Here is a 23,659-nt window from a genome sequence, read left to right as displayed (position 1 = left end):
GCATTCATACAAAAGCAACAGATGCACAGAGCAGCTCAGACTTTTTCATCCTTCTGAACAAACCACTTAAACGAATTCATATTACAATGGTTAGACCTTATGTGGTAGGCTTCAGGTAAGCTGGCTGTGTTAGTCCCCTGAAAAGGAAGGCAGTGGTGGAAATTTTGACAGACATTTAGCTCTAATATACTTAGTTATCATTTATATTCAGAATTGGCTTCATGTACATGAAATTACATCTTCCTTGGCTCAAGCCGATGTGGAGGTAAAACTCCTATGGTGAAATGTTATTCCTTTAAAAGGTAGCCTAGTTCCTGGTCTTGTTATTCCTTTATCTATAACTGGTGCTTTGTAAATGTGTTATTTTAGGGTGACAGTGACATAGGAATACTTCTGCATCAAATATCATAAGCAGAGGTGGCAATGTAAGCTACCAGTTCACGTTACTGGTAATAAGTTAATTAGGTAAAGAGGAAGAGAATAGTTACTGGGGAGGGGGCGGGGGAGGACAAGTGACAATCTTAGTCTAACTCAGTTAGACTTTGGAAAACTGTTGAGGGAAGCCCTGGGATTCCCATCATTAATAGTCCAGGCTAGACTTGTTGGGTGCAGTATTAAGAACATTTAAGGGAGAAGGAAATGATACAATGTTGATGCAGCATAAGAAACAATTTATCCTCAGCAGCCCAGTTAATATCCCAAGTATGCACTGTTTTGTCTTGGCTGCTTTTTCTCTGGACAGTAGTGTTCAGTCCCTCTGCTCGAACCTGGTCATCCTAAATATTTTTTTTTTAACATTCCCGATGAAGTATAAATGGATAGTTTTGTATACAGCAGCAGATAATTCCAGGTTGCTTAATTGAAGCTTCAACCCCTGTTCCAGAACGAAAGTGCTAACCTCTGGTATAAAATGCTGAGTTGCTAATTCATGGGGCTGCATCTATACTTCCGATTGAAATGGCTGGCAGAATGATAATGCTGCAGTCACTATTGTGTAGGACAGTTATGTAACTGGAGATTGCAATTCCTCTTAAATATTTAAAATGTTTAAATATGGGGCAAGAGCTTTTTAAAAAATGTGTTAATGTTTTGCAGTGTAAAAAATTTATTCTAAGTAGTTGTGATTTGTGTAGGTTGTATTTGGAAGCTTTCCAAGGGCAGTGTTCAATAAGTGACCTATTTGTAGCAATATTTGTTTTCAGCATGTAGTGGCTTAAGGAGGTTTTAAAACTCACCATTCCACATAAAATATTTAACATGTTCTCAAATTACATTATTTTAATTCTCTTTGCATTTATTATTTTAATTGCATCAGACTACTTTGCCATATTGCCCTTACTTTTTTTTTTCAAAAGACAATTTTATAGGCGTGGGTTGTCTAACAATGATGCCTCATTACTATGCTCGTATATTGTCATTGCGTTTCAGATGTCCAAAACACTGTTCAGACAGTGTGACAGATCTGCTCTCTACCCCAAACAGCTTAAAACCTAAAATGTTCCTTATGAATACTTAAATATGATGTTTTAATTAATTTACACAGAATGCTAGCTACTCAAAATTTATTTTTGTCTCTATAATTAAGAGTGCCATTTCTTCTGGGTGCTTCTAATGTCTCAGGTGACAGACAGCAACTTCCCAACCTGTCATCCATCATGAGGGAAGCTTGTCGTTTCATAGGTTCATAGATGTAGGGTCAGAAGGGACCTGAGCAGATTATCAAGTCTGACCCCCTGCCCTGGGCTGGAATGAATACTGGGCTCATATGACCCCTGGTAAATTTAAGCTCATATAACCCCAGCTAGGTAATTATCTAGCCTCCTCTTAAAGACCCCTAAGGTAGGAGTGAGCACCACTTCCCTTGGAAGCTGGTTCCAGATCTTGGCTGCCCTGACTGTGAAGTAGTGCCTCCTGATGTGTAGCTTGAACCTACTCTCAATCAACATGTGGCCGTTATTCCTTGTTATTCCGGGAGGCGCTCGGAGGAACAGAGTCTCACCCATTCCCCTCTGGTCCCCACTGGTAAGTTTATAGACAGCCACTAGATCTCTCTCAGACTTCTCTTATGGAAGCTGAACAGGTTCAGGTCCCGGTCCTGTAGCCTCTCCTCATAGGGCCTGCCTTGCTGCCGCCTGATCATGCGAGTGGCCCTCCTCCAGATCCTCTCGATGCTGGCCACGTCCCTCCTGAAGTGCAGCGTCCAGAACTGGACACGGTACTCCAACTGTGGCCTGACCAGTGTTTCATAGAGGGGGAGAATCACCTCCTTGGACCTGCTTGAACTGCATCTGTGGATGCATGACAAGGTGCAGTTGGCCTTACTGACCGCATTGTCACGTTGGCGGCCCATGTTCGTTTTAGAATCGATAATGACTCCAAGATCTCTCTCTGCCACTGAGCTTTCGAGAAGAAAGTTCCCCAGCCTGTAGGTATGCTGCTGGTTCTTCCTGCCCGAGTGCAGTACCCTGTACTTGTCAGTGTTGAATCGCATCCTATTCTCATTCACCCACCCCTGTAACCTGTCCAGGTCCAGCTGTATCCTGTCCCTCCCTTTTAGTGTGCCCACATTGCTGCAAATCTTGGTGTCGTTAGCAAATTTTAACAGGGTGCTTTTCACCCCCTCGTCCAAGTTGCTAATAAAGAGCTTGAACAGTGCAGGCCCAAGGACCAAGCCCCAGGGGACTCCACTGCCCACATCCCTCCAGGTTGAATATGACCCATCTACCACCACTCTCTGAGTGTGGCCCCTCGGCCAATTTGCGATCTGTCTGACTGTGTAGGCATCAGTGCCGCAGTCGCCTAGCTTTTTAATGAAAATGGGGTGGGAGACCGTGTTGAAGGCCCTGCTGAAGTCCAGAAAGACTACATCCACCGCGACACCTGCATCCAAGGATTTTGTGACCTGATTGTAGAAGGCCACCAGCTTGGTCTGACCGGACCTGCCCCTAATGAATCTGTGTTGGTTGCCCTTGAGCATCCTCCCCCCTGCTGGTCCCTCCCAGATGTGCTCCTGGATAATTTTCTCAAAGAGTTTCCCCAGGACTGAAGTAAGACTAACAGGCCTATACTTGCCTGGGTCCTCCCTTTTTTGAAAATGGGGAACACATTGGTGGTCTTCCAGTCTTCTCGCACCTGACCAGAGCACCATGACTGCTCGTGAGGCCTTGCCAGGGGCCCCGCAATGACCCCTGCCAATTCCCTCAGCACCCTGGGGTGGAGAGTGTCTGGACCTGCTGATTTGAACACGTCCAGACCCTCCAAAAGTTCCCTAACTCGGGTCCTCCCTGACTCTAGGCTTGGTGAAGTCTCTCCTGAGTCCGTCCTGAATCCCAGTCGGGGAGAAGTCCTGGTCCCTGCTCTAAGCAGTTGTACTAGTCAAGACGCTAATAAGTCTACAAGGGTCAATTGTGCAAATATTTGGGATGCTGACAGGCCTGGAATCCTCTGCCACCCCCCTCTCCCCCCCCCCCCCCCCCAAGAAAAACAATGCTTTATTGGAAGAGGAAGCACGTTGGTTCAAACTGGCTCCCCAGCATATGTATAGATTGTGTGCTTTAGCAGGGCAGTTTTGGTGCTTTTTCTAAAGCTGAATTGAATCTGCTATTAGATAAGTGTGAAAAATACAGACATCAGGCAGGCTGGGGCAAACTAATGCAATGCCTCTTCTGGGGCATGCGCTGTGCTTGGCGCAGGGGCACACTGAGCTGGACATAAAGCGCTATTATTGGTTTTATGGGAGGTTTTTTCCATGTCTGTAAGCAGCCTTGGCTATTTAGTTAATGCCTTTTGTAAGATGTTACAGGGCTTGGGTAGTTCTGACTGACCTTCCCTCCAGGAAGGTCAATCACACCTGACATCTCTGCATCCCCAGAATTTGAACACATTTCCTGTAAATTTTGGCTAATGGTGCTGTTTGCTGGAAACCAAGTAGTTTGCAGCAATGCAGACAACAGGAAGTACCTGGGGAAGTTGATAGAGGAAGATGCCCTTATGTGGCACGTGCACCCTAATGTGCATATATGGGTTCCTTGTCTTCACATGGAGTTCATCTTTGGAGACAGCCTGCAGTAGCGACAGGGGGTCACATACACCAAACAGACCAGTGGTTGGAGTCAAGGAGAACACTTTGTTTTCTGTAGGAGGAAGTTGATTTAAAAAATGCTTGAATTTCTTGGTGTGTGATATGAGCATACCAATAATTCCATACATGGTAGGGTTGTTCTGAGGCTTGGATAGTATTTTTGAAGTTTGAATTTCAAAAGGAGTCTTTTTGAAACTGAAAGCACAGTATGCAAGTGGTTCCAGAAGTATCTTTGCTCAATTGTGTTAAATTTTGAGTTTCCAACCTTTAATGTCTATTAACATATCCATTTCTTCACGTTGTTGGTGCAAAATAACTATTTCTAATGTCTGGTAGCAGACCAAGTATTTGGCAACAGCCGTTATCTGATTGGCTGCAATCACCAGTCCTAAACCAAGCCTAAATTTTTAAAAGCTTTGTCCCATGTATAGATGAACTACGTATGTTCAAAGTAAATGTAGTAAAATTCATTTTGTGTCAAAGTAAAGTTGTTGATGGAATTTTAATTCAAGATATGCTGAGCTTCTAGTGTGTGATCACCCTGCACAAAATGTAGTTCATGCACTTACGTGTGTGCATTTGCATGGGTGCAAAATATTAGGTCTTGGGCAAGCTGGCAGGTGCTGTTGCCAATAGCAAGGCTGAAAAGTACTTACAATTCTCAGTCACTGGTTAGGAACTATTCTGGGGACAGACGTAACGTATCTAACTCGGAGCTTCCCAAAATTAGTTCCCCAAATACCCACTCTTGGCCTTGGGGAAGCTCTTTGGTAAAATGGTGCTGACCTGCCACTTGTTTCTGGGTATTAAACTGCATTAAAATAAATTACATGCGTTGCAATATAGATAACTGTTGTAGTTTTCAGAATGTAAAGGCAAGGGCCATAGGGCAGGTAAGAAGGATGTACATGCAAATATCACAGTTCCTGATTTAGCAGATGGAAAAAGAGCACAATTAAACATGAAGTGCCGTGTGTCGGGGGGAGTCTTACTACATATACATGTCGGAAGACTATAGAGATGCTTCCTAGATAACTGAGCTGTAAATGCATTCCCCGCGAATTTGGTTTGTCATGTCTCTTGAACAATCATGGTTAGAAGTTTATAAGAGTGAGTAGACCTTTTATACGTATTTAAAAAAATCTTTCTGACAAGATTCTTGAAGGCACTCTTACTTCTTGTGGTTTTACTTAGCATTAAAACAGGACGTGTAAGTGAATTTTGCAAGGTTTGCTTACCTAGTTTTGTATGGAATTGTGTGTCCTTTTCACCTTCACAAAAGTTGGTTCTCTCTGTTGCTTTTCTAAAATTATTTCTTGGCCACTTTATGCAAGAAAACTCTTTATTTGGACTTTTTCCCAGCTTGGATTTGAGAGTTTCTTAATATGGTGCTGGTTTTCTTTTGTTTCAATTAGTTTTGAATGTCCCTCATTATTTCAGATGAACGTTTTGAATAATGAGATGTGATCATATAGAGTACTGACGGGTAATGTGGAGGAGGGTGCAGATGGCAGGACCTAGAATGGGCTCCCAGTTTTAAGAGGAGGTTGGCCTGCCCTTCGTCATTCAGCTGTGTGCTGTTTCAGGATATATGTCTAATCAAACATTATTTGGACCCTTGGCCTTTATTGGCCCTAACGGCAATGCTAGGTAAACATGAAAATTTAGGAATAAAACAAGACTGGAATAGCTATTAATATCTCATATTAGAACCTACATTTTACATCTAACATAGGCACTAATGAAAGTGGAAGTTGACAGAAGCAATTTATGTATGTTTTTCTGTTGAGGAAAATGGTAATCTTTGCTCATGTAAAACAGATTTCCATTTTCTAGTATTTATAGTCTTGTTATTATTGGATTGGTAAATAGGTAGCCTTGTCTCTGTTCCACTAGAAAAGTAGTAAATTGTCGAAGGGTAAAGCTTTAGGCAAAATACATTATAATGTTGCATTAACTATTTTTTATTTAGTTGTACTGTATTTTCCCCAAATTAGTAATCTGTTTTCTCTGTGCTTCTCTGATGTGGGAATAAGCTGCCCTCTTGGTGTGCAACCCTGGTAGTTCATTTTGCTGTGTACCTTTTGACTATCATTGACTAACTTATAATTTCCCCATCCATTCTCTTGCTGTACTGCTTAAGTCCTTAGGTCTTGTTCCGTGGTGTTCCTTTATATTTAGAATATCGTCCTTTACAAGCTTTCTAAAAAAATTCCCCTTTTTTCTCACCAAGCTTTTCAGCTGTTTTCTCACCAGAAAATCTATGTTGCTTCAAGAGCAGTTAGCTCTGGTATTTTAGCACTGTTGCTTCTATAGCTCTGAATGCTGTGTAAATTCAAGAGACATGGAGCCAGTCCCTGATGTCTGTATAGCACTGGGCACTCCAGTAGTGTCCTGTCCATGTAGTGATGTAGGGATGTAATTTTTCCAAAGCCATGTGCATCCAGCTCGTCCTCTTAATTGCTTTATGTTCTGAATTTATTTTAAACAAGAAAATGGAGAGAACAAGGTGACCTATAAGATATGCCATGTACAAAATGCATCTTTCAGGATGTTGTAATATAAACGCTCTAGTTTTGTAACATTTTAATCTCTTAAGAATTTTGTGTGCCCCCTTGGGTGTCAGGTTTGGCATCAAATCTTGACATTCCTAGTTGGTTACTGGATACATGCATGGGATTTGAAAACAGCAAATATTTTAAAACAAAAAGATTATTTACTTCTTCCATTATCTGCTTAAACCCTAGGTTTGGGATTTTGTTGTTATTTTTAAGGAGTTTATGCTGTTACATGTGCTAGAAATGGCTTCTTTTGCTTTAACACCTTTCTTCATATTTTTGCAGTGAAAGGCAGAGAACAAGAGAAGACCTCAGATGTGAAGGCAATTAAAAGTAAGATTAAGATTTACTTCCTCTGTAAAGTTCAGGTTCATAACACTGGCTACCATCTATACATATTTTTATCCAGCCGTTAATTTCCCTGCAGTTGAACAGGACAGTGCCTTGGCCAGGGGTGGATGGGAGAAGTAAATCTGTCTCCAAGTAGCCTAAATAAATTTGAAGACTAATCTTCCCTGATCATCTTATCAGATCTGGAAGTAAGGAAGCTTATTCAATTCTTTTCCAGCCCTGGGCTTTTTTCAAAATGTTCATAACATTCAGTATATCCAACCACTTGGCAAACAGTGATTATTCCTTATCTACAGCAAATTGCTTTCTGTGGTTCCTTAGGTGCTTTTGGTGGTATGCTATTTATCTCACAGTTTTCATAATGTGGCTTTGGATTGCCTGACTGACATAACAGGAAATCAGGGTCAGATCTAGTTTGTTGGCATAAATATGCAGTAACTTAATTTGAACATGAAGCTCTGAATCATGTTCAGAAGGAATGGCAACCCTAATGTTATATAGCACAGAGACTTGGTAGTAATTGCTGCTGGGAGAAAAAAAATCTTGAATGCAGGCAACAATCAGCATAGCATATTAAATCATGGGAACAGACCCTCTGACTTGTCAGTTGTCTAAACTGTACATGTATCAATTTCCTTTCAGTAAGGCCACAATCATTCGGGTGCTTTTATGTGCTTCAGGTATAATTTTTTTTTTAGTACTTTACATGAAGTACTGAATTGTCTTTTTGAAGCAGTATAGGAAATAGAGTCAACCTACCCAAGCTTGTTGGAGGCCCTGTGATCAAAGTTCAGGAGAGTTTGGCAATTAGCTAAGGAAAAGCTAGAGTTGCCCACGACGGAAATAAAATTAAAACTTTACAGACTATTCAGTTGATTACAGAACAAGCTGCTCATAGTGAATAAAGTGGAAGCATCTTCCTAGTCTGGCAGAACACACTTCAGTGAACTGCACCCTTTGAGATTAGAGGTTTCATGCTATGTACAGATTGCAAAGTAGATGCCTCCTCCTTGGAGCTGATTGAACGCATCACCTTATTCCCATAGTGTTCATTAAGAGTAAACTTGTCTCATTTGGAAAGACGCATCATATGGGTGTCTCCTGTTCTGCAAATAATCCACCATTGCTGTCATCAGCTAAGCAACTGGCTGCTTTCTGCAGGCTTGGGAAAATATGCATCTTTATTCCAGCAGGCGTTACATACCAAAGACTTCTTGGAGGGTAGCTTGAAGAATTTCGGTACCATATATTTCAGCATGAGGAAAATATTCAAGCCTCTTTCGTTTTCTCTATCTCTAGTGACAGCTTGTCAGAAACAGGGCTGTGGTGATATTTATCCAGGCATACGTATTCAAACAAGTGGAGGTAGACTGTTTTTTACCCAAAGCTGTAGTATGTTGTTTGTGTAGCTTGGCTTTGTAAAAGTAACCTGGTAGGCAAAGATAGAAGTACAGGTGGTAGGGTAGGGGGAAGGACCCCATGAGTCTTCTCAGATGGATAGAAAACAGCATTGAGGTGTGACATGTAGGGGCCAACTTCTTTTACCTTCTTGCCTGGATGTGCCCTAAGATATGGGAAAGATGAAGCTATAAAGCTATTAAAACAAGCTTTTTTGACACATCAATACCATGAATTGGTAGGAATTAGGTCCTTGAGGTGGTAGTGGGCTTGGATAAATGCTTTTCTATTCTCCACCAAGGTCAGGAGGTGAAAGGCCATCTAGACTGACATCCTAGTCAAATTTATTATCTCCAAAGTCTGCAGAACTGTGTGTGTGTGTGTTTTCTATAGCTATTTAGGAGTAAGCCGCTTAGGCCTGTGAAAGAAATGCTTGCTTGTGATGGAAACATGACTTTTGTCTTATTTCTGCTCGGATTCAGGCAGCCAACATGAACCTTGTTCTGAAAAGGACTACAGCAGTTTTTGAAACTAATACTTACATTCTGCATATCATTTTCTTTGTTCGGTGCTGCTTACTGTACTCTCCAGCAGCAATCAAAGATAAAGAATTTTGGAAAAGTTAAATATTCCTGTTAAAGTTCATAGAGAGATTCATAGCATTGTCAGTCTTGCCATGTTAAAAGCTTTCAAAAGGAGGAAGAGAAATAGATCTGCAGATCTTGAATGACGTAGCTGATGTCCCTGTATTGTCACATTATTGGAAAAACCTAAGACAACTGTGGCAGCACTTGTAAATGAATAGGGCAGATTTTGAGAATTGCTATTCCTTACATGAACTTCATTTTGGAGTTTTTGGCTTATCTGTGAACAAGTGTGGATGGGGGAGGCAGGTTCTCCTATAATCAGACTTAAAGGATCTTATTAATGTGGAGAAGCCCTCTTATTTCTGGCGTGTTTACTGTAGCAAGTACTGCCATGAAGCAATAACATGGTGTTTTCATATGAAGGATCGAGCTGAATATAATTTCCAAGTCCTCTGATATTTAGCATGCAGCGCTGCACAGAAAAGGTCATATTTTCTCTTTTTTTTTTTTTTTTTAATCGGTCTTGTCTTGATTCCAGCTGCAATACCAGTACATTCCCCTCAGAGAAGCACTAGAAACCATGCCTTGCTGGAGGCTGCTGGACCAAGCCATGTGGCAATTAATGCCATCTCCGCCAACATGGACTCTTTTTCTAGCAGTCGGACAGCTGCTCTTAAGAAGCAGCCGAGTCACATGGAGGCTGCTCATTTTGGAGACTTAGGTAAGATTTCTGTTCTTGGTTATTACAGTCAGTCGTGCCTGCATATTCTATACATAGCATCTTTGCAGCTCACTACCACGAGGTTATTTTGAGCTTAGTATGTTTTACACTGAGGCTTGGAGTTTGCAGCTCCCAGCCAGGAGCCTATAGTAGAGGCCACTGCAGCTAAAGGGACCCACTGCAACATCAGAGCAGCTGGCTTTGCAAGGCACCCATTGTAAAAATGTCTTGTTTGTTTTAGCCTAAAACTAGCGCAGAAGAATAATCTTGCAGAGTGCTTACTAACCTCTGTGAACCAAGCTGTTTATACGCAGCAGGCAAAATGCAGTGAGATTTGCCCAGCAAGTCAAGAGAATGCTTACCAATATCTCACCAGCTAGATGCATTTGGAAGTAAAATAACCACCGGCAAAAAGCAACCGTTTTTCTGTTCGGTTTCCTCGTTGCGCTAGCCATGTTCAGCAAGCATCCTACTAGCTCTTGTGATGCTGCTAAATGTACTGCCCATTATGCACCAGTTGTGCTAATGAATAATGGTGCAGCATGTGAACAGAGGCACATTCAGTCTGAAGTATTGTCCGTGGATTCCCTAAGGACTTGTACACACAGGCTGAGTTTTGTTGGGGAAAGTAAAGGTGATGAGTAGAGTGGCTCTGTCAGTTTTCAGTGCGTGCAAGCATAGGATGTGGGTTGTAGGAAGTCGAGCAAACCACAGTGTGGGCAGATCGGCTTTCCCTTCTACCTCACATGATCTCTCAACCCCTTGCTGCATGCCTGGGATTACTTGCGTAAGGCCTCTTTGGGCACAGGTCCTTGGTACACTGGTTGAACAGTCAGATGTTTGTCCATTTAAGAATAGGGTCAGGTAGAAAATGCTTTTAAAGTGATACACCAATCTACTTTCTATTTGCTGGTTGGTAGAAGAGGCTTTTTGCCTCAGGCTTTTATGTGGGGCTTCAGAAGCCCCGTCTCTGCTAGTGCATTTTGGTTAGGTACCAGAATAGCAGTTTTATAAAGCTCTAATTTCTTCTGATGTGTTTTCTTCAGGGCGATCGTGTCTGAATTATCAGGCTCAAGAGACCAAATCAAGCCTTTCAAAGACTCTTGAACAAGTCTTGCAAGACAGTGTTGCTCTCCCTTATTTTATCCAGTTTATGGAACTGCGTAGAATGGAACATTTGGTTAAATTCTGGTTAGAGGCTGAAAGCTTTCACTCCACGTCATGGTCCCGCATCAGAGCACATAGCTTGAACACCGTCAAACAGAGTTCGTTGGCAGAGCCAGTGTCTCCCTCTAAACAGCTGGAAGCCATGGTATCTTCTCCAACTGATTTGCTTGATGAAAGATTGGAGGATTCTGGCACAGTCCACCTGCTCCTGAGCAAAAGAGTGGCAACAACCAAGAATTATAGAACTAGCAACGTTCAGAACCACGTGCTTTCAAGCCAGCATAGTGACAGTGCTGGTGTCCTTCATTTTGGAAAATCTGAAGCAGGGACCCATTTTCTTCCAGCTGAACAAGAGCCTTCCAAGCTTACAGTATCAAACAGAAACAGCCCCTCTTCTGCACTAAAAGACTTGTCAGGAAAACTAATGAAAAGTAAGTGTGTCACTTAATCTCGTGCATGCTCAGTTCCTCAGTCACGTGCGCTCAAGCAGAGGGTGAGTAAACCAGTAGGAACGACACAAAATATTCTAAATGTCTTTCACGTACTTTGCCAACACACATTTCACCCTACTTAAAGAAAACGGCTAATTCATTGCCAATTTAATAACTTGTCACATTAGCAGAGAAGAAGGATACTACATACTCCTTAATCAAAGTTTCAGATTCTTGGACTAGATTTATTAATTCAGATTCTTAATGACCTAAGTTGCGGATTTTCTAGTCTTGCTTGCTCTGCTTCCTACAAAAGCAACTTGCCCAAGGAGATGGCATAAATGGAGGGTGGATCAATCTTAAAATTAAAAGATCTGGCTTATAGATTCATGGGTGGCTTGGGTATTCATGGACTTGTGCGCCTTCCATTGATGGGAGAGTGGCTGGCCATGTGTTTGGAGAGGAAACTAAAGGGTCCCTTTAACAAACACAAATCGCTTTAAGAAACAACTTTTCTTGAAAGCACAAGAGGAAGCCCTCGTTGGTGAGCCTGGAAACCATCGTGATGAAAAGAGAGTGGATTCTTGCAGGTCTGTTCAGCTGTTCCACCTTTTAGAATATATTCTTGGCAGCAAGAATTGAAAAAAATGTATGTTTTTGAAAGTAGGAACTTTTAAGATGCTGCATAGGTGAGCATTTACATTAAATGACTTGCATCTTTGGAACAAGCCGGGCTCTTCAAAAAATCTGTGTATTTACATATTGTGCTGTCAAACAGACTCCAACACCATCGCATCTTGACATCAGCTAGAGTCCCTGTTCCTACCTGGGTAGTCTTTGAAATGAAGCAGTCATTGCAGTGGTAGCCCAGCTGTACGTTGCACGGGGGCACGTGTTGGGGTGAGAGACTCCTTACCCATGGTTGTATGCACCAATATCATTAAGTTCCTTTTCTCATCTCCTCAGAGAAATACTAGATTTTACATGATACTTGCTTCTGCCCTTTCTCTCTCATGTAGTTAGGTTGGAAGGGCTTTGGAGCTTGGGAGGATTTATCATACATCTCTCCAGCATCTAAAATATTACTGTGTTCATCCTGAATGAGGCCTCTAGTTGCTGTTATGGAACAAAAAAATTGCAGGAACTGAATCGTTGTTGTGTTTTTTTTTGTTTGTTTGTTTAAAGCAGCCTAGCGGGCCTCGGGCATAATGACAAAAACATCAGGCAATGTTTTCAAGATTGGTAGAAAATCCAGAGTGTTGTTACGGGGCTCTTTTGACCTCTTGCTAAACGGAAGCTTAAAAACTAGTTAAATGGCCATCGTATGTATATTTTTAAATGTAATGAAAATATTTATTTCTCTTTTTGTACAACGGGAAGAACTGTTATTGTACTTGAAGCTTGTACATAGTGCCTGTCTCAGAACAGCGTGAACATGTAAAATGGTCTGTTCACCCCAGTTTATATTTTGGAATAATTTCCAGTTGCCAGTAGAAAGGTGTGTCAAAAAAAGTAAACAGTTCTATGCTGCTTTCTCTCAAATGCAGTACAAAGAATGGCCTACCAAATTCATTTGATCTGGGGAAACTGGATTTATGTTTAAATTCCCTGAAGTTAAATGAAAGTATATTTTTGTGGTTATGTATTTAATAACAAAACTGTTTTTCCTGCAGTGCACCTCAGTGAAATAGAAGGTTGTAAAATAGATCTACGGCTGTTTGTATTATTCAAACTGTGTAATTAGTCTAGTTTTAATTGGTTATATTTATGGGCTCTTTGCCTCCATTTTTTAATAATAGAAATAGACCTTTTAAGCAAGCTTCCTCTCTGAAACTAAAAGCAAATGCACTTTGTATTAGTAATGCCATGCTAAAGAGAAATGTCTGACATTGCATAGCTTGGTAATGGAACTGTTTTTTTGACTACTTTCTTTCAGAGGTTGTATATTGTAACATTTTCATTATTTCAGTAAGTTTCCCTTTCTATATGAGTTTGGGGCAACAGCACTGACAAAAAACAGAAGATGAATGTATTGATCTTTTTACTAGAGAACCTCCATTAAAAATGCTAAAATTCCACAGTAATGCAGCAGCTTTCTGCCCTGCTGTCCTGAGGGCTAGAACTTGGGAGTTTTCTTGGGTTTCTTACTTCCGAAGCATGTATACGAGGTACTGGTGTGCCACTGTTGCAGTGTTGTTGGCCTATCTGATGGGTATTGAGGGTTGTGTCTCTATTCTGTCCCATCAGTTGATCCCCAGACTATTCCTTCTAGTGGCCCAGAGCATGATGTGATCTGGGCAGAGCCAGGGTTGTCATGATGAAAATTGATATTAGGAAGGTGAAATAGTGAATGAAGTGTGGAGGGAAGATGAGAGGATTGATGGATACTCTTAAATTGGGTTCTTGCTGTTCTGAAAAGCAAATGCTTACCTTTTTTTCTCTCTATATCAATAAATTTAAAGCTCAATGTGTTTCCTCCCTTTAGGTATAGAACGGGATGCAGTTAATACTTTTACCAAATATATTTCTCCAGATGCTGCTAAACCAATTCCTATTACAGAAGCAATGAGAAATGATATAGTGGGTAAGAACGTACCGTTTAATGTTGAAGATTTGGCTCGACCGCACTGTGTTTTAATTTTGCCTCCCCTGCCCCCCTGGCTCCAAAGGAAAAAAACCCCAAAACTAAGCTATTGGTTGTGCCCCAGAACTTTTGTTGTGCCAGCAGACGTGCTTAATTCTTATAGGTTCATGACATCAGCAATAAAAAGATGGTAAAATATACCAAAGTACCACAGAATCCCTTGATCCCTCTGCTGCTTATTGCTGTAGCATATGAGCACTTCACAAACACCAATGGATTTGCCCTCTTAATGCCATTCTGCACTGCAGAAGTATTATAATCTCCAGTTTACTGGTAGGAAATGGGAATGTGTGCCTGATTATGCCACGAGTAAAATCTGGATCTGCTGAGTCCCTGTCAGCAAGGTCTTTCTTCTTATTTTATGAACAACTTTAGCGCTATAGTTTTTATAGTGTAATAAAATATACTGTCTTATATTTGCACTGTTAGAACTGGCTAATGCCAGTTGGTTTGAACTTGTTTTTTTTAAATAGATTTGTTTCTACTCATGTCTGTCAGCTGAATAAAACCAAATGTATACTAAATTCAGTCTGGTCTCTTTTATAGCAAAGATTTGTGGGGAAGACGGACAAGTGGATCCTAACTGCTTTGTTACAGCACAGTCAATAGTGTTTAATGCAATGGAACAAGAGTAAGTTGATTTCATGGTTTGGTTTCATTATGTGTGTTCTTTCGCTAAACGCACTTCCATAAAGATAAGGATTTATACCTCCATACGTGCAGACATTAGGGAAAGATTTTAACTATGCCAAGTCATTTGTCATACAAAAAACTACCTCCTCTCGTGCTCAGTACATTCTCAAGATTGTTTCGGTGAGGTATTTTACTAAATGCCACAGCTAGAAACTTAGCCTCTTTCCATTCTTACCGATATCCTGCACTCACCTGTTTTCTGTCTGCTCAATTTATAAGAGGCTTGAGGCAAGGATCAGATTTTATTTATGAAGTGTCGTGTCTGCTTTTGGTTCCTGATAGTTGATCGTTATTGTTCTGTTCACGCGCAGGCACTTTAGTGAATTCTTGCGAAGTCACCACTTCTGTAAATACCAGATTGAGGTGCTGACCAGTGGGACTGTTTACCTGGCTGACATACTCTTCTGTGAATCAGCACTGTTCTATTTCTCAGAGGTATGGTACAATAAAGCCATGCGTGTTATAAAAGCTGGAACAGAGAGCTCTGTATACTAGAAAACACTGATGAGTGTTCTGGAGAAAACTGCAGTAAACTGCTTCCTGTCCATCTGTGCAGTCGTTGCAGATGTGCTGACTTTTGTAATGGAATTTAGACTAAGCCTTCATACAGTTCTTCTCCAAGTTAAAGTAATCCATTGTAGCAATGTCTCTTTGCTTTGAAGCAAGGCTTTGCCTGCAATAATTTATTCTCTTGCCACATAAGGTGCTAGTAGTCTCAGTGTCAATAAAGCACTTTGAGAGCCTGGAAGTACCAAGAATTTTTATAACTGAGTGAAACCATTATCTTCCTGCAAATTAAGCTGTTAATGGGAAGAATTGTTTGTTGTCTGGGCTTTTAGTTGTTTAATTATTTTGCCCAGTGAAGCATTTACTGGATGCCTGAGGCAGGTTGCTAGTGTTGGTCATTGTGGTGTCAAGTTCAAAACCTCTAGGTTCATATGAGGATAACATCATGCCAAAATGTTCACATGGCAGGGTGAACATGTGAATCTGGAGTGCTTTCAGAGTGGCACTGCCTGCTAGGCTTGGGGAATGCAGCATGCCAATGGGGCAAAACTGCCTGAATAGGGTAGTGAGCGGTACAGGCGACATGGACACATATCTTGGAGCAGCAGGGTAGGCTGCCTGGAGGCCATGCTGTGTTCAGTGTTCTGTTGAGATAAGTTATACAGGGTGTGAAATGATTTTCTGTGTTCCTCTGTCTTTTTTAGTCTGACACAGGTATTTGTAATCAACTAAGAATCATCTGTGAGCCAAACAGTGAAGTGTGTTTGCCTGTTCTTTTGTTAATGATTTCTGCTTTGTGTTTTTAATTGACACATGTAGACAGACTTAATCCCTGCTTTGTATAACAATATATCTGAGCGTCCAGAAGCCTACATGGCATCTGCCCTGATAACAGTTGTATATGCATGAATTATGTTTTAAATAAAAGTGAATTTGAAAAGGGAGCAGGTCTCCTGTGTTCCCCTTCTACTTCTTGGCTAAAGTCTCTGCTTTAATTTTCCTGTAAAGGTTATTTCACATTTCTTAATTTCCTTTCTAGTACATGGAGAAGGAGGATGCAGTTAATATATTACAGTTCTGGTTGGCAGCAGATAACTTCCAGTCTCAGCTTGCTGCCAAAAAGGGCCAGTATGATGGTCAGGAGGCACAGAATGATGCCATGATCTTGTATGACAAGTGAGTCGTTCTCCTGGTTGTTTGCTTCCACAACCCTGTTCTGATTAATCCTGTGCTTGCATGCATCACCCTGCATACAAGGATCCGTTTCCAAGTACATCTTGCGTTCTTGGGTGCTTGGTGTAAAAAGGGTGAGACATACATGCTTGGAAAGCCTGTTTTTTGAGGAGACCTCCAAAGTGTGTGCTCAGTGAAACTGAGCATGAGGAATGAAAAAGGTCATGCACAAAAAGCTTTTGAGAAATTTTTCCAGATGCTCTTCTCATTACATCAGAATACTCATTCTTGTCTGCCTCACTTTTGCTGAAGGACTCTCTGGATGCTTGTCAAAACTGACCTTACAATATCTGAAGTGCTGGGCAGTGGGAGGGGAAGGATTTGTTAGTCATGCATTTGTTCTGTATTTTAAAAGGGGTAAAAGGGGGTTCAGATATACTGGTGAAAGAGAAACTCTTTAATAACAATTCAGACACCCTCCCTCTTTCAGCAGAAGGCTGAGAGAGCTTCCCACTAATCTTCCTAGGAGTCCTCCAGGAAAACGGGTAGGACAAAATTTATTTTTGCAATTTCAAAAGATTTTCCAAGAAAACTTGTTTCGTAAAAAAAAAGAAAGAAAGAAAAGGGGGGAAAAATAAACTTCTTGGATGTAATAAAGAAGCAAAACCAGGCCCCAGCCATATAACTTATCTGCTTCCCTTTTGCATGTTGCTTTTAACTATGTAATTACCTAACTGAATAAAAATAATCAAAGGTGCTTTTGAAGAGGCTTGTTTTAAAGGTGTTACCCCTGACCCCAAGCTGTGCTGAATTTATTTCCTGCTCAGTAGGGACTGATAGCTAGTAAAAGAGGAAACCGTTCTGCGGCAATTTCTAATTCGCAGTGTCCTCAAAATCCCTGAAATCAGTTGCTTAATGCAATTAAAATCAAGTGAAAGTTTCTTAAGGGTTTTGCCTGCCTCCATCTGCTTTATAATGCTGTGAATGTTGCACTGCCTATCAGTCATCATATAATGTACTTTATTCCATTTACTCTTGCATTAGGTGAGGATAAGAACAACTTGTGTCCTTGCTTCAAGGATCTCTTTCCCTAGACTTTTTTCAGTTGTACATTTTGAAGCCAGCACCATCTAGTGGCCATAACCTGATTGATCACGGTCTGTGGAAAGGACAGATTTTGCCTGTCTGAAAAGTCTGGAAACACTTTTGTGTTGCGTTCTTCCACTCTTCTGTGCTGCAGGTACTTCTCCCTTCAAGCTACGCATCCTCTTGGGTTTGATGACTCTGTGCGATTAGAAATTGAATCCAATATCTGCAGGGAAGGAGGCCCGCTCCCGAACTGTTTTACTACTCCCTTACGGCAGGCCTGGACTACCATGGAGAAGGTGAGAGTGCTTTTTTGGAAAACCTTGGAAGCCGAAAAAAGTGCCAGAGTATCAGTCATGGATTGCCTTTTCCCTTTTCTAATTTTTGTCTGGTCTTCTGGTTGATCACTTCGGGAGCAAACGGGTTGGTTAGCATTGTTCCATCAACTTGCTAGAGTGCTTTGTCACTTCTGTTTTAAATGGTCCAAGCAAAAAGAAGACTTGTCCTGCAAGCTAATGGATTTGATAAACTGTTTCCCTCTGGACACCCTCCTTTCCTCGTTTTGCCTCTGTCCACCTATGCGACTTACAGAAGGTGGCCTGTTCAAATATCAACAGTTGGTCATTAAGAGGTCCTTTTTAATGTCTTGGTAGTTGTGTAGCTGCAGCATAACTGATACTATTCAGCATATTCAAATCCAGTGGATACTGGTTTAATTTGTTTTTTTAGAGCTGCTGAAAATTTATGAATAATGTAGCAAAGAGTTTCGTCTTACCAGGGTAGAGCCAGACTTTTTGCAAGGGACAAATGCACAACATCTTCAGAGACTGAAACAAGAATTTAATAGTAGAGAGTTTTTACATTTAAATCAAATTTAAGTATAATGTGAATTTAGAGTAGGGCAACTGCTATTCTTGAATGAGTTGGGTGGGGGGCACCTTTGGTTCTGTGATTTAAAGGTCCATGCAAGGACTCATTCTCCTAATAGCTTCCATAACCGTATAAGCCTTTAGCTTCCAAGTATGGTCAGATGTCCATTCTCTGTCCTGAGTGTCATGCTAGCCATCTGATTGAAATGTTCTGCGCCTGTCATCAATAAAAGAAACTCCCTTTGTTTCTCTAGGTTTTTTTACCTGGCTTCTTGTCCAGCAACCTTTATTACAAATACTTGAATGATCTCATCCATTCAGTACGAGGAGATGAATTTGCAGGAGGGAATATTGCACTAACTCTTCAAGGCCCTCATAGCACTCCTGACAATGACTCTCACACAGGTGGCCCTGAAGGCTCTGCCTCCCAGGTAGGGATTTCTTTACTTCCATCCTAATACCAGATGTAGTCAGTATTCTGTTACAATAGCAAAACTGGCATGTATTAAGGGGACGCTTTCATGAGGCATAAGTTTCACATTAACATTTGTCTATCCTTTTAAAATCTCTCACAGTAAGAAACGTTGCTTCCACTTTCACATCTTTCTGAAATCAATAAAAGCAATTACTTTAAAAATATGATGCAGTATGTAGAGCTAAACCTAAGCAGCGTTGTGCCATTTTCTAAAATATACCACTCATGCATCACTTCGAGATGGTAGAAAATATATACATGGCTGTAGAATAAATTATTCTTGAAGACTAACGGAACAAACACAATTAGAAAGCAGTGGGGAACACTTCCTAGCACAACAGTGGTTATAATATTGTCTTCAGAAACAGCGATTTATTTTCCAACAATCCCAGTTTGCAGCACTGCATTTTCTCCCAGCCTTCCTTTTCTTACTGTAGCTATTGGCAAATGCTGACTTGTGTCACCAACTCTGAATCAGTTGCTATACAGTTAAACAATGCGAGTTGTGTGTCTTAGGTTCTGTCTACGATAAGATATTAATTACTGGAACAAAGTTGTTGTTTATAGGTATGAGTTAAAAGTGTAGGAATTAAGTGGGTTTTTCCAGGGCAAAGCTATCTTCTAGCACAGCAGGTGTTCCTGGTTTTCTGTCTCTGTAGCTCTTGTGCTGCCTTTCTCCAGGTAGGTAGCTATGTTGATTGGACTGGTAGGAAAAGATTATATTCTCTCCTGACTTTGAAAAACAGTTCTGGTGCCTTGCTCTGTCTTGGGAGGAATGTGGCTGTAATGAGCTGCATCATGTGGTGCTGATAAGTGGACTTGTTCTGTCTCCATTGGGTGAAGTTGAAGATAACTTCACAACAGAAGCTGTGGTTAGGGATATAAAGGCCCACTGCTCTTTAGGAGAATATGATCACTGAATAGAGCTAGTTTAATTCTCTTCTCTGAGCCATATAGAGGTGAGTGCAGCTGAATTATTTGGCTGGTTTCTTTTGAGAATGACTAGGGGTCTCCACTGTGTTCAGTGCTACTTTCATAGGTGAAAGCCTAGTTGTAGCTCAGCTTGAGCTTTCTCCTTGTCTTCATTAATGTCTCCCCTGGCTTCCCCACCCCAGTGGCAGCATTTCATAGAGGGATCCAGACCCAGATATGGTCAAAGGAACTCTCCTGACTAATGGCAAACTCACTTCTAACCTGGACTTGTTGCTAACATAGTTTTAGTTCTGTACATACGTAATTCAAATATCAGACAGGGCAGTATACAGCACTGGACTCCAGGGAAGCAGAAAGTGAGTTTACTGCAGACATTGAAATCAACTTTAGGACAAACCCAGCTAAAAGACTCCTGGTCTGTCTAACCAAGGCAGTTGTTTTGATGTTGACTTCATTTCAGATGCTGTCTTAGACAGGGTCTCAAACTAGAAATTGAGTTACCTGCTCTTAATTTGTTGATTTTTGGCATCACTTAGCTGGGGGGGAGGATCAACTCACTGGCCTGCTGGATTTTCTTTTTTGAAAAGTTTCATTGCCAGATGGACTAAGCAGAACAAACAGGTGGGGCTTAGCCAGTCTCTGCCATTTACCTTGCTTAAAGAGAGCATTCAGAAATAAATAAAATGTTGCATTTTGTTGCATAAATATTAAAGTAATCATTACAAAGTGGTGTGTCTCTGGAAACAGATTTTTTTGTGTACCTTCACTTTAAAATACGCCAAGCAGAGAAACCCTGCGTATAGCTGATTGAGGCAGCTGCCACTAAAGCTTCAGTTCTGGTTCAGCATGTTAGTGGGCCAGGGCACGTGTATATTCTCCAGCTGTCACTTAGATCCTTTTTTTCTTGACTTGAATTCATCCAGCCTGGATGAATGTTTTCTGTACACGGGAGAACATAACGTGTTTGACTGGAAGCCTGTCTCGTTATCTGAGACTAATCCGCATGCTTACCAAGTAGAGGGCAGGAATTAATTCAGTTGCTAAGAGGTTTAGAGGTAACGAGCTCTGTATCTTCAATGTGGAAATGACTATGTGCATGCACACACAGAACTACTTAGCTATACTTTAAAAGCATCTTTAAATATACATTTGTTGACACGCATATTGTACGTTTGGCTTTTTTTTATAATCTGTTCGTGTAACTGTTCTCCCACCATCCATTTAAAAGCAATGTCAGACTGATTTTGAGGCTCCATGTGTTGTGCAGTGGGAGGCTGAGGAATCTTTGTGCCCACTTAGAAATTCTGTCAGGCTCTTTCATAGCGTGTAAAAGAGCTAATGTGTCGCGTGTGCTAAGTGGCTGTTAGTTCTCTGCATTTGGCACTAATATTTAGAATTTCTGTTGTAGTCCAGTGTCAAAAAGGCTAATGTTAAAATCCTGAAAAATTTTGATGAAGCAATAATTGTAGATGCTGCAAGTCTGGATCCAGAAACTTTGTATCAACGAACATATGCAGGGTAAGGTTCATTGTCTTTATTCTTTCCAGCCCGCTTCACCTCTGTTCCATCCTTGTTGCGTCCTGTGTTAGGAGTGTGCGTAAATAGCTGTAGCGCTGCTGCGTTCCAGTAGAATCAGGTTTAGGAGAAAAGTTAAAGTTTTTAGCCAGCCACATAAGGTAACCGAACACTGGATGTGTTGCCCAAAGTCAGCTGGCCTCTTCCTTGAATAGTGCAAGTGGAGTTTGGTCTCTTACCCACTTGAGTGCCACTGCACTGACCTTCTGGGGGAGGGGGTAGTGGACGGGCCCAGCCCAGCTCATTTAAACCAGGAGAGGAGAACAGCTGAGCATCAGTCACGAGGCCTGAAAACCAGTGCACATATCACTTCCGGCTTTGGGACCCCCAATTAAAGGACCTGTCTTTTTTTTCCTTTCGAAGTGGATCTCGCTGGGTAGTAATTCTGCAAGGGGCTCCTCAGCACTTCCCAGTGAGGTGGAGTATTGAGCATTGCCAGCTCGCAAAATTAGCGGGATCAGCCCACTGCCTCCTCTCCTTTCTTTGCTAACGGGTAATGTTCTGTATTGCACTTCATGGCTAACCTGCCAGTTCTGTCTGCTGCTCCTTACTGCAGGAAAATGACATTTGGGCGAGTCAGTGACCTCGGACAGTTTATCAGAGAGTCTGAACCAGAGCCTGATGTCAAGAAATCAAAAGGTTTTGCTTTTTTCTTCTTCCTTTGGTTCTGTAGGTGGCTGGGATCAGAGCTGCTGCTTTTGGCAGCCATAGAGAGGTGCTCAAGGGGTCCATCCTCTGCAAAGGCAGGAAATCTGGCCTTTCTTCAGACGCATCCTCCACTGGGGAGGGCGGACAGTCTCGGGGGGGAGTTGGGCAGTGGATGGAATCTAACAAGGAGTAGAAAGCTGTTAAGAGCCGAGCTGATAATGAAATCCCTTACGGCTATACATTGAAAATGAAAGCAGGCTTTGTTGGCTAGGCTTCCTCCCTAGCCCTGCCTGCACTGCCAGTCCTTCTCCTCTGCACTTCAGACTGGATGCTGGGAGGGAGGAATGGGCCTAACGCTGTGCCTGGAGCATCCTGGCTCCCCTTAAAACCAGTCCTCCACATACTCTCCAGGCTGTTCCTCCCCACCCTTACCCTCTACCCCAGTATAAGCAGCAGTGAGTCTTCCAGCCACTGGCTTAGAAGAGCAGCAGGGCTCTTTCAGGGATGGCAGTAAAAACTGCCTGGCTGAGGTTGGTTGTCTTATTTTGCTTTTTCTTTCTCAACATCTAGGATCAATGTTCTCACAAGCAATGAAGAAATGGGTGCAAGGAAACACAGATGAGGTAGACTTCATTTTCAAGCAGTTTATTTGAAGAATCTGAATTTACAATTCAGGTTATGGATGTGGGAAATTCCACTTCGGTCCTGACTCTTCTCTCTGCATCTCTCTTGTAACTGGAATGTCTGGCCCAGCCACTTTCCTGGGTCACACTGCCCAGTTCAGGAAGTCTAACGGGCATTTCCCCCCCACACTGCCCCACACACACTTGAGAAATGGTCTGACATTTTGGCATTCCCTGTTGGTTTTGGCAGTGTAATTGGAAATACCAAGTTTGCTGATCTGGGGTTTGCTCATCGTGGCCACCTCTTATGGGAAACAAGCCGAAAAGGGATGGGGGGATCTCAGGTTCATAGATGACAGGGCAGCCGCATTCATTTTGTATAGATGGTGGTTGTTGGGTGGTATTGTTCTGTAGTGTCACTGTAAAGTGACTGCAGCAGCCAGGTTAAAAGCTGAAGTCCCTGCTACGTTCTGATGTGGCTCCCTAGAAAAGTGAGTTGCACTGCTGCTGTTGCTGCTAGGAAGTAGTTCATAACCCAACTCTATATATCTTAATTCCTACTGATGCTAGCCAAGGAACTAGGGTGGGGAGAAAGGGAGGGCACGGACTCGGAGATTGAGAGAGGGTAAAATTACTTCCATTCAGTAAATGGCATATGTAAATGCTTCTCTCTCAAGAACTTTAAAGTATGGCTAGTCTAATGCTATGGTTTGGCCTGGGTGACTTCAGCACAACTATTTCATGCTACTTGCCCTGAAAACCTTTTGCCCTAGGCCCAAGAAGAGATGGCTTGGAGGATAGCAAAGATGATAGTCAATGACGTCATGCAGCAGGCACGACACGACCAGCCGTTGGAAAAAGTTACAAAAGTAAGAGCACGGGAACCTCAGCAGTCTTGATTTGCCCGGTCTGGCTTAAGCCAGACAGTAGGAAGAAGCAGCTTTTGCATGCTTTCCTTGGGAGTCTGGTACCTTCACAGTCTCTAAAGAACCTTATTAATTAAAGGGGCTGTCTTGTTTTGTTGTTGGATCAATATTGGAGTGCCTTCGTCCATCTCAACCTTGCTATTTCAAGTTGACGAATGCTAGAACACTTGCTTAATGTACCAATAAAACTTGTTTAACAGCTTGGAAGCTGCT

The 23,659-nt window shown here is 41.8% G+C and overlaps 1 protein-coding gene across 1 annotated transcript in view; it reads left to right on the top strand.

The window, feature by feature from the left end:
- Positions 1-23,659, top strand: part of AKAP10 (A-kinase anchoring protein 10) — a 31,094-nt gene that overhangs the window by 3,367 nt on the left and 4,068 nt on the right. Inside the window, exons 2-14 of the mRNA XM_090024912.1 lie at positions 6,925-6,972; positions 9,514-9,696; positions 10,743-11,294; positions 13,780-13,878; positions 14,485-14,569; positions 14,943-15,066; positions 16,178-16,314; positions 17,552-17,696; positions 18,521-18,697; positions 21,083-21,192; positions 21,806-21,888; positions 22,468-22,520; positions 23,294-23,389. Coding sequence (XP_089881038.1) covers positions 6,925-6,972; positions 9,514-9,696; positions 10,743-11,294; positions 13,780-13,878; positions 14,485-14,569; positions 14,943-15,066; positions 16,178-16,314; positions 17,552-17,696; positions 18,521-18,697; positions 21,083-21,192; positions 21,806-21,888; positions 22,468-22,520; positions 23,294-23,389 — 1,892 coding nt within the window. The remainder of the gene's footprint in view (positions 1-6,924; positions 6,973-9,513; positions 9,697-10,742; positions 11,295-13,779; positions 13,879-14,484; positions 14,570-14,942; positions 15,067-16,177; positions 16,315-17,551; positions 17,697-18,520; positions 18,698-21,082; positions 21,193-21,805; positions 21,889-22,467; positions 22,521-23,293; positions 23,390-23,659) is intronic.

This window comes from Crocodylus siamensis, chromosome 13 (genome assembly GCF_052110815.1).
Source record: "Crocodylus siamensis isolate JL-2025a chromosome 13, ASM5211081v1, whole genome shotgun sequence".
Lineage (NCBI taxonomy): Eukaryota > Metazoa > Chordata > Crocodylia > Crocodylidae > Crocodylus > Crocodylus siamensis.
This window is presented reverse-complemented; position numbering and strand designations above follow the sequence as displayed.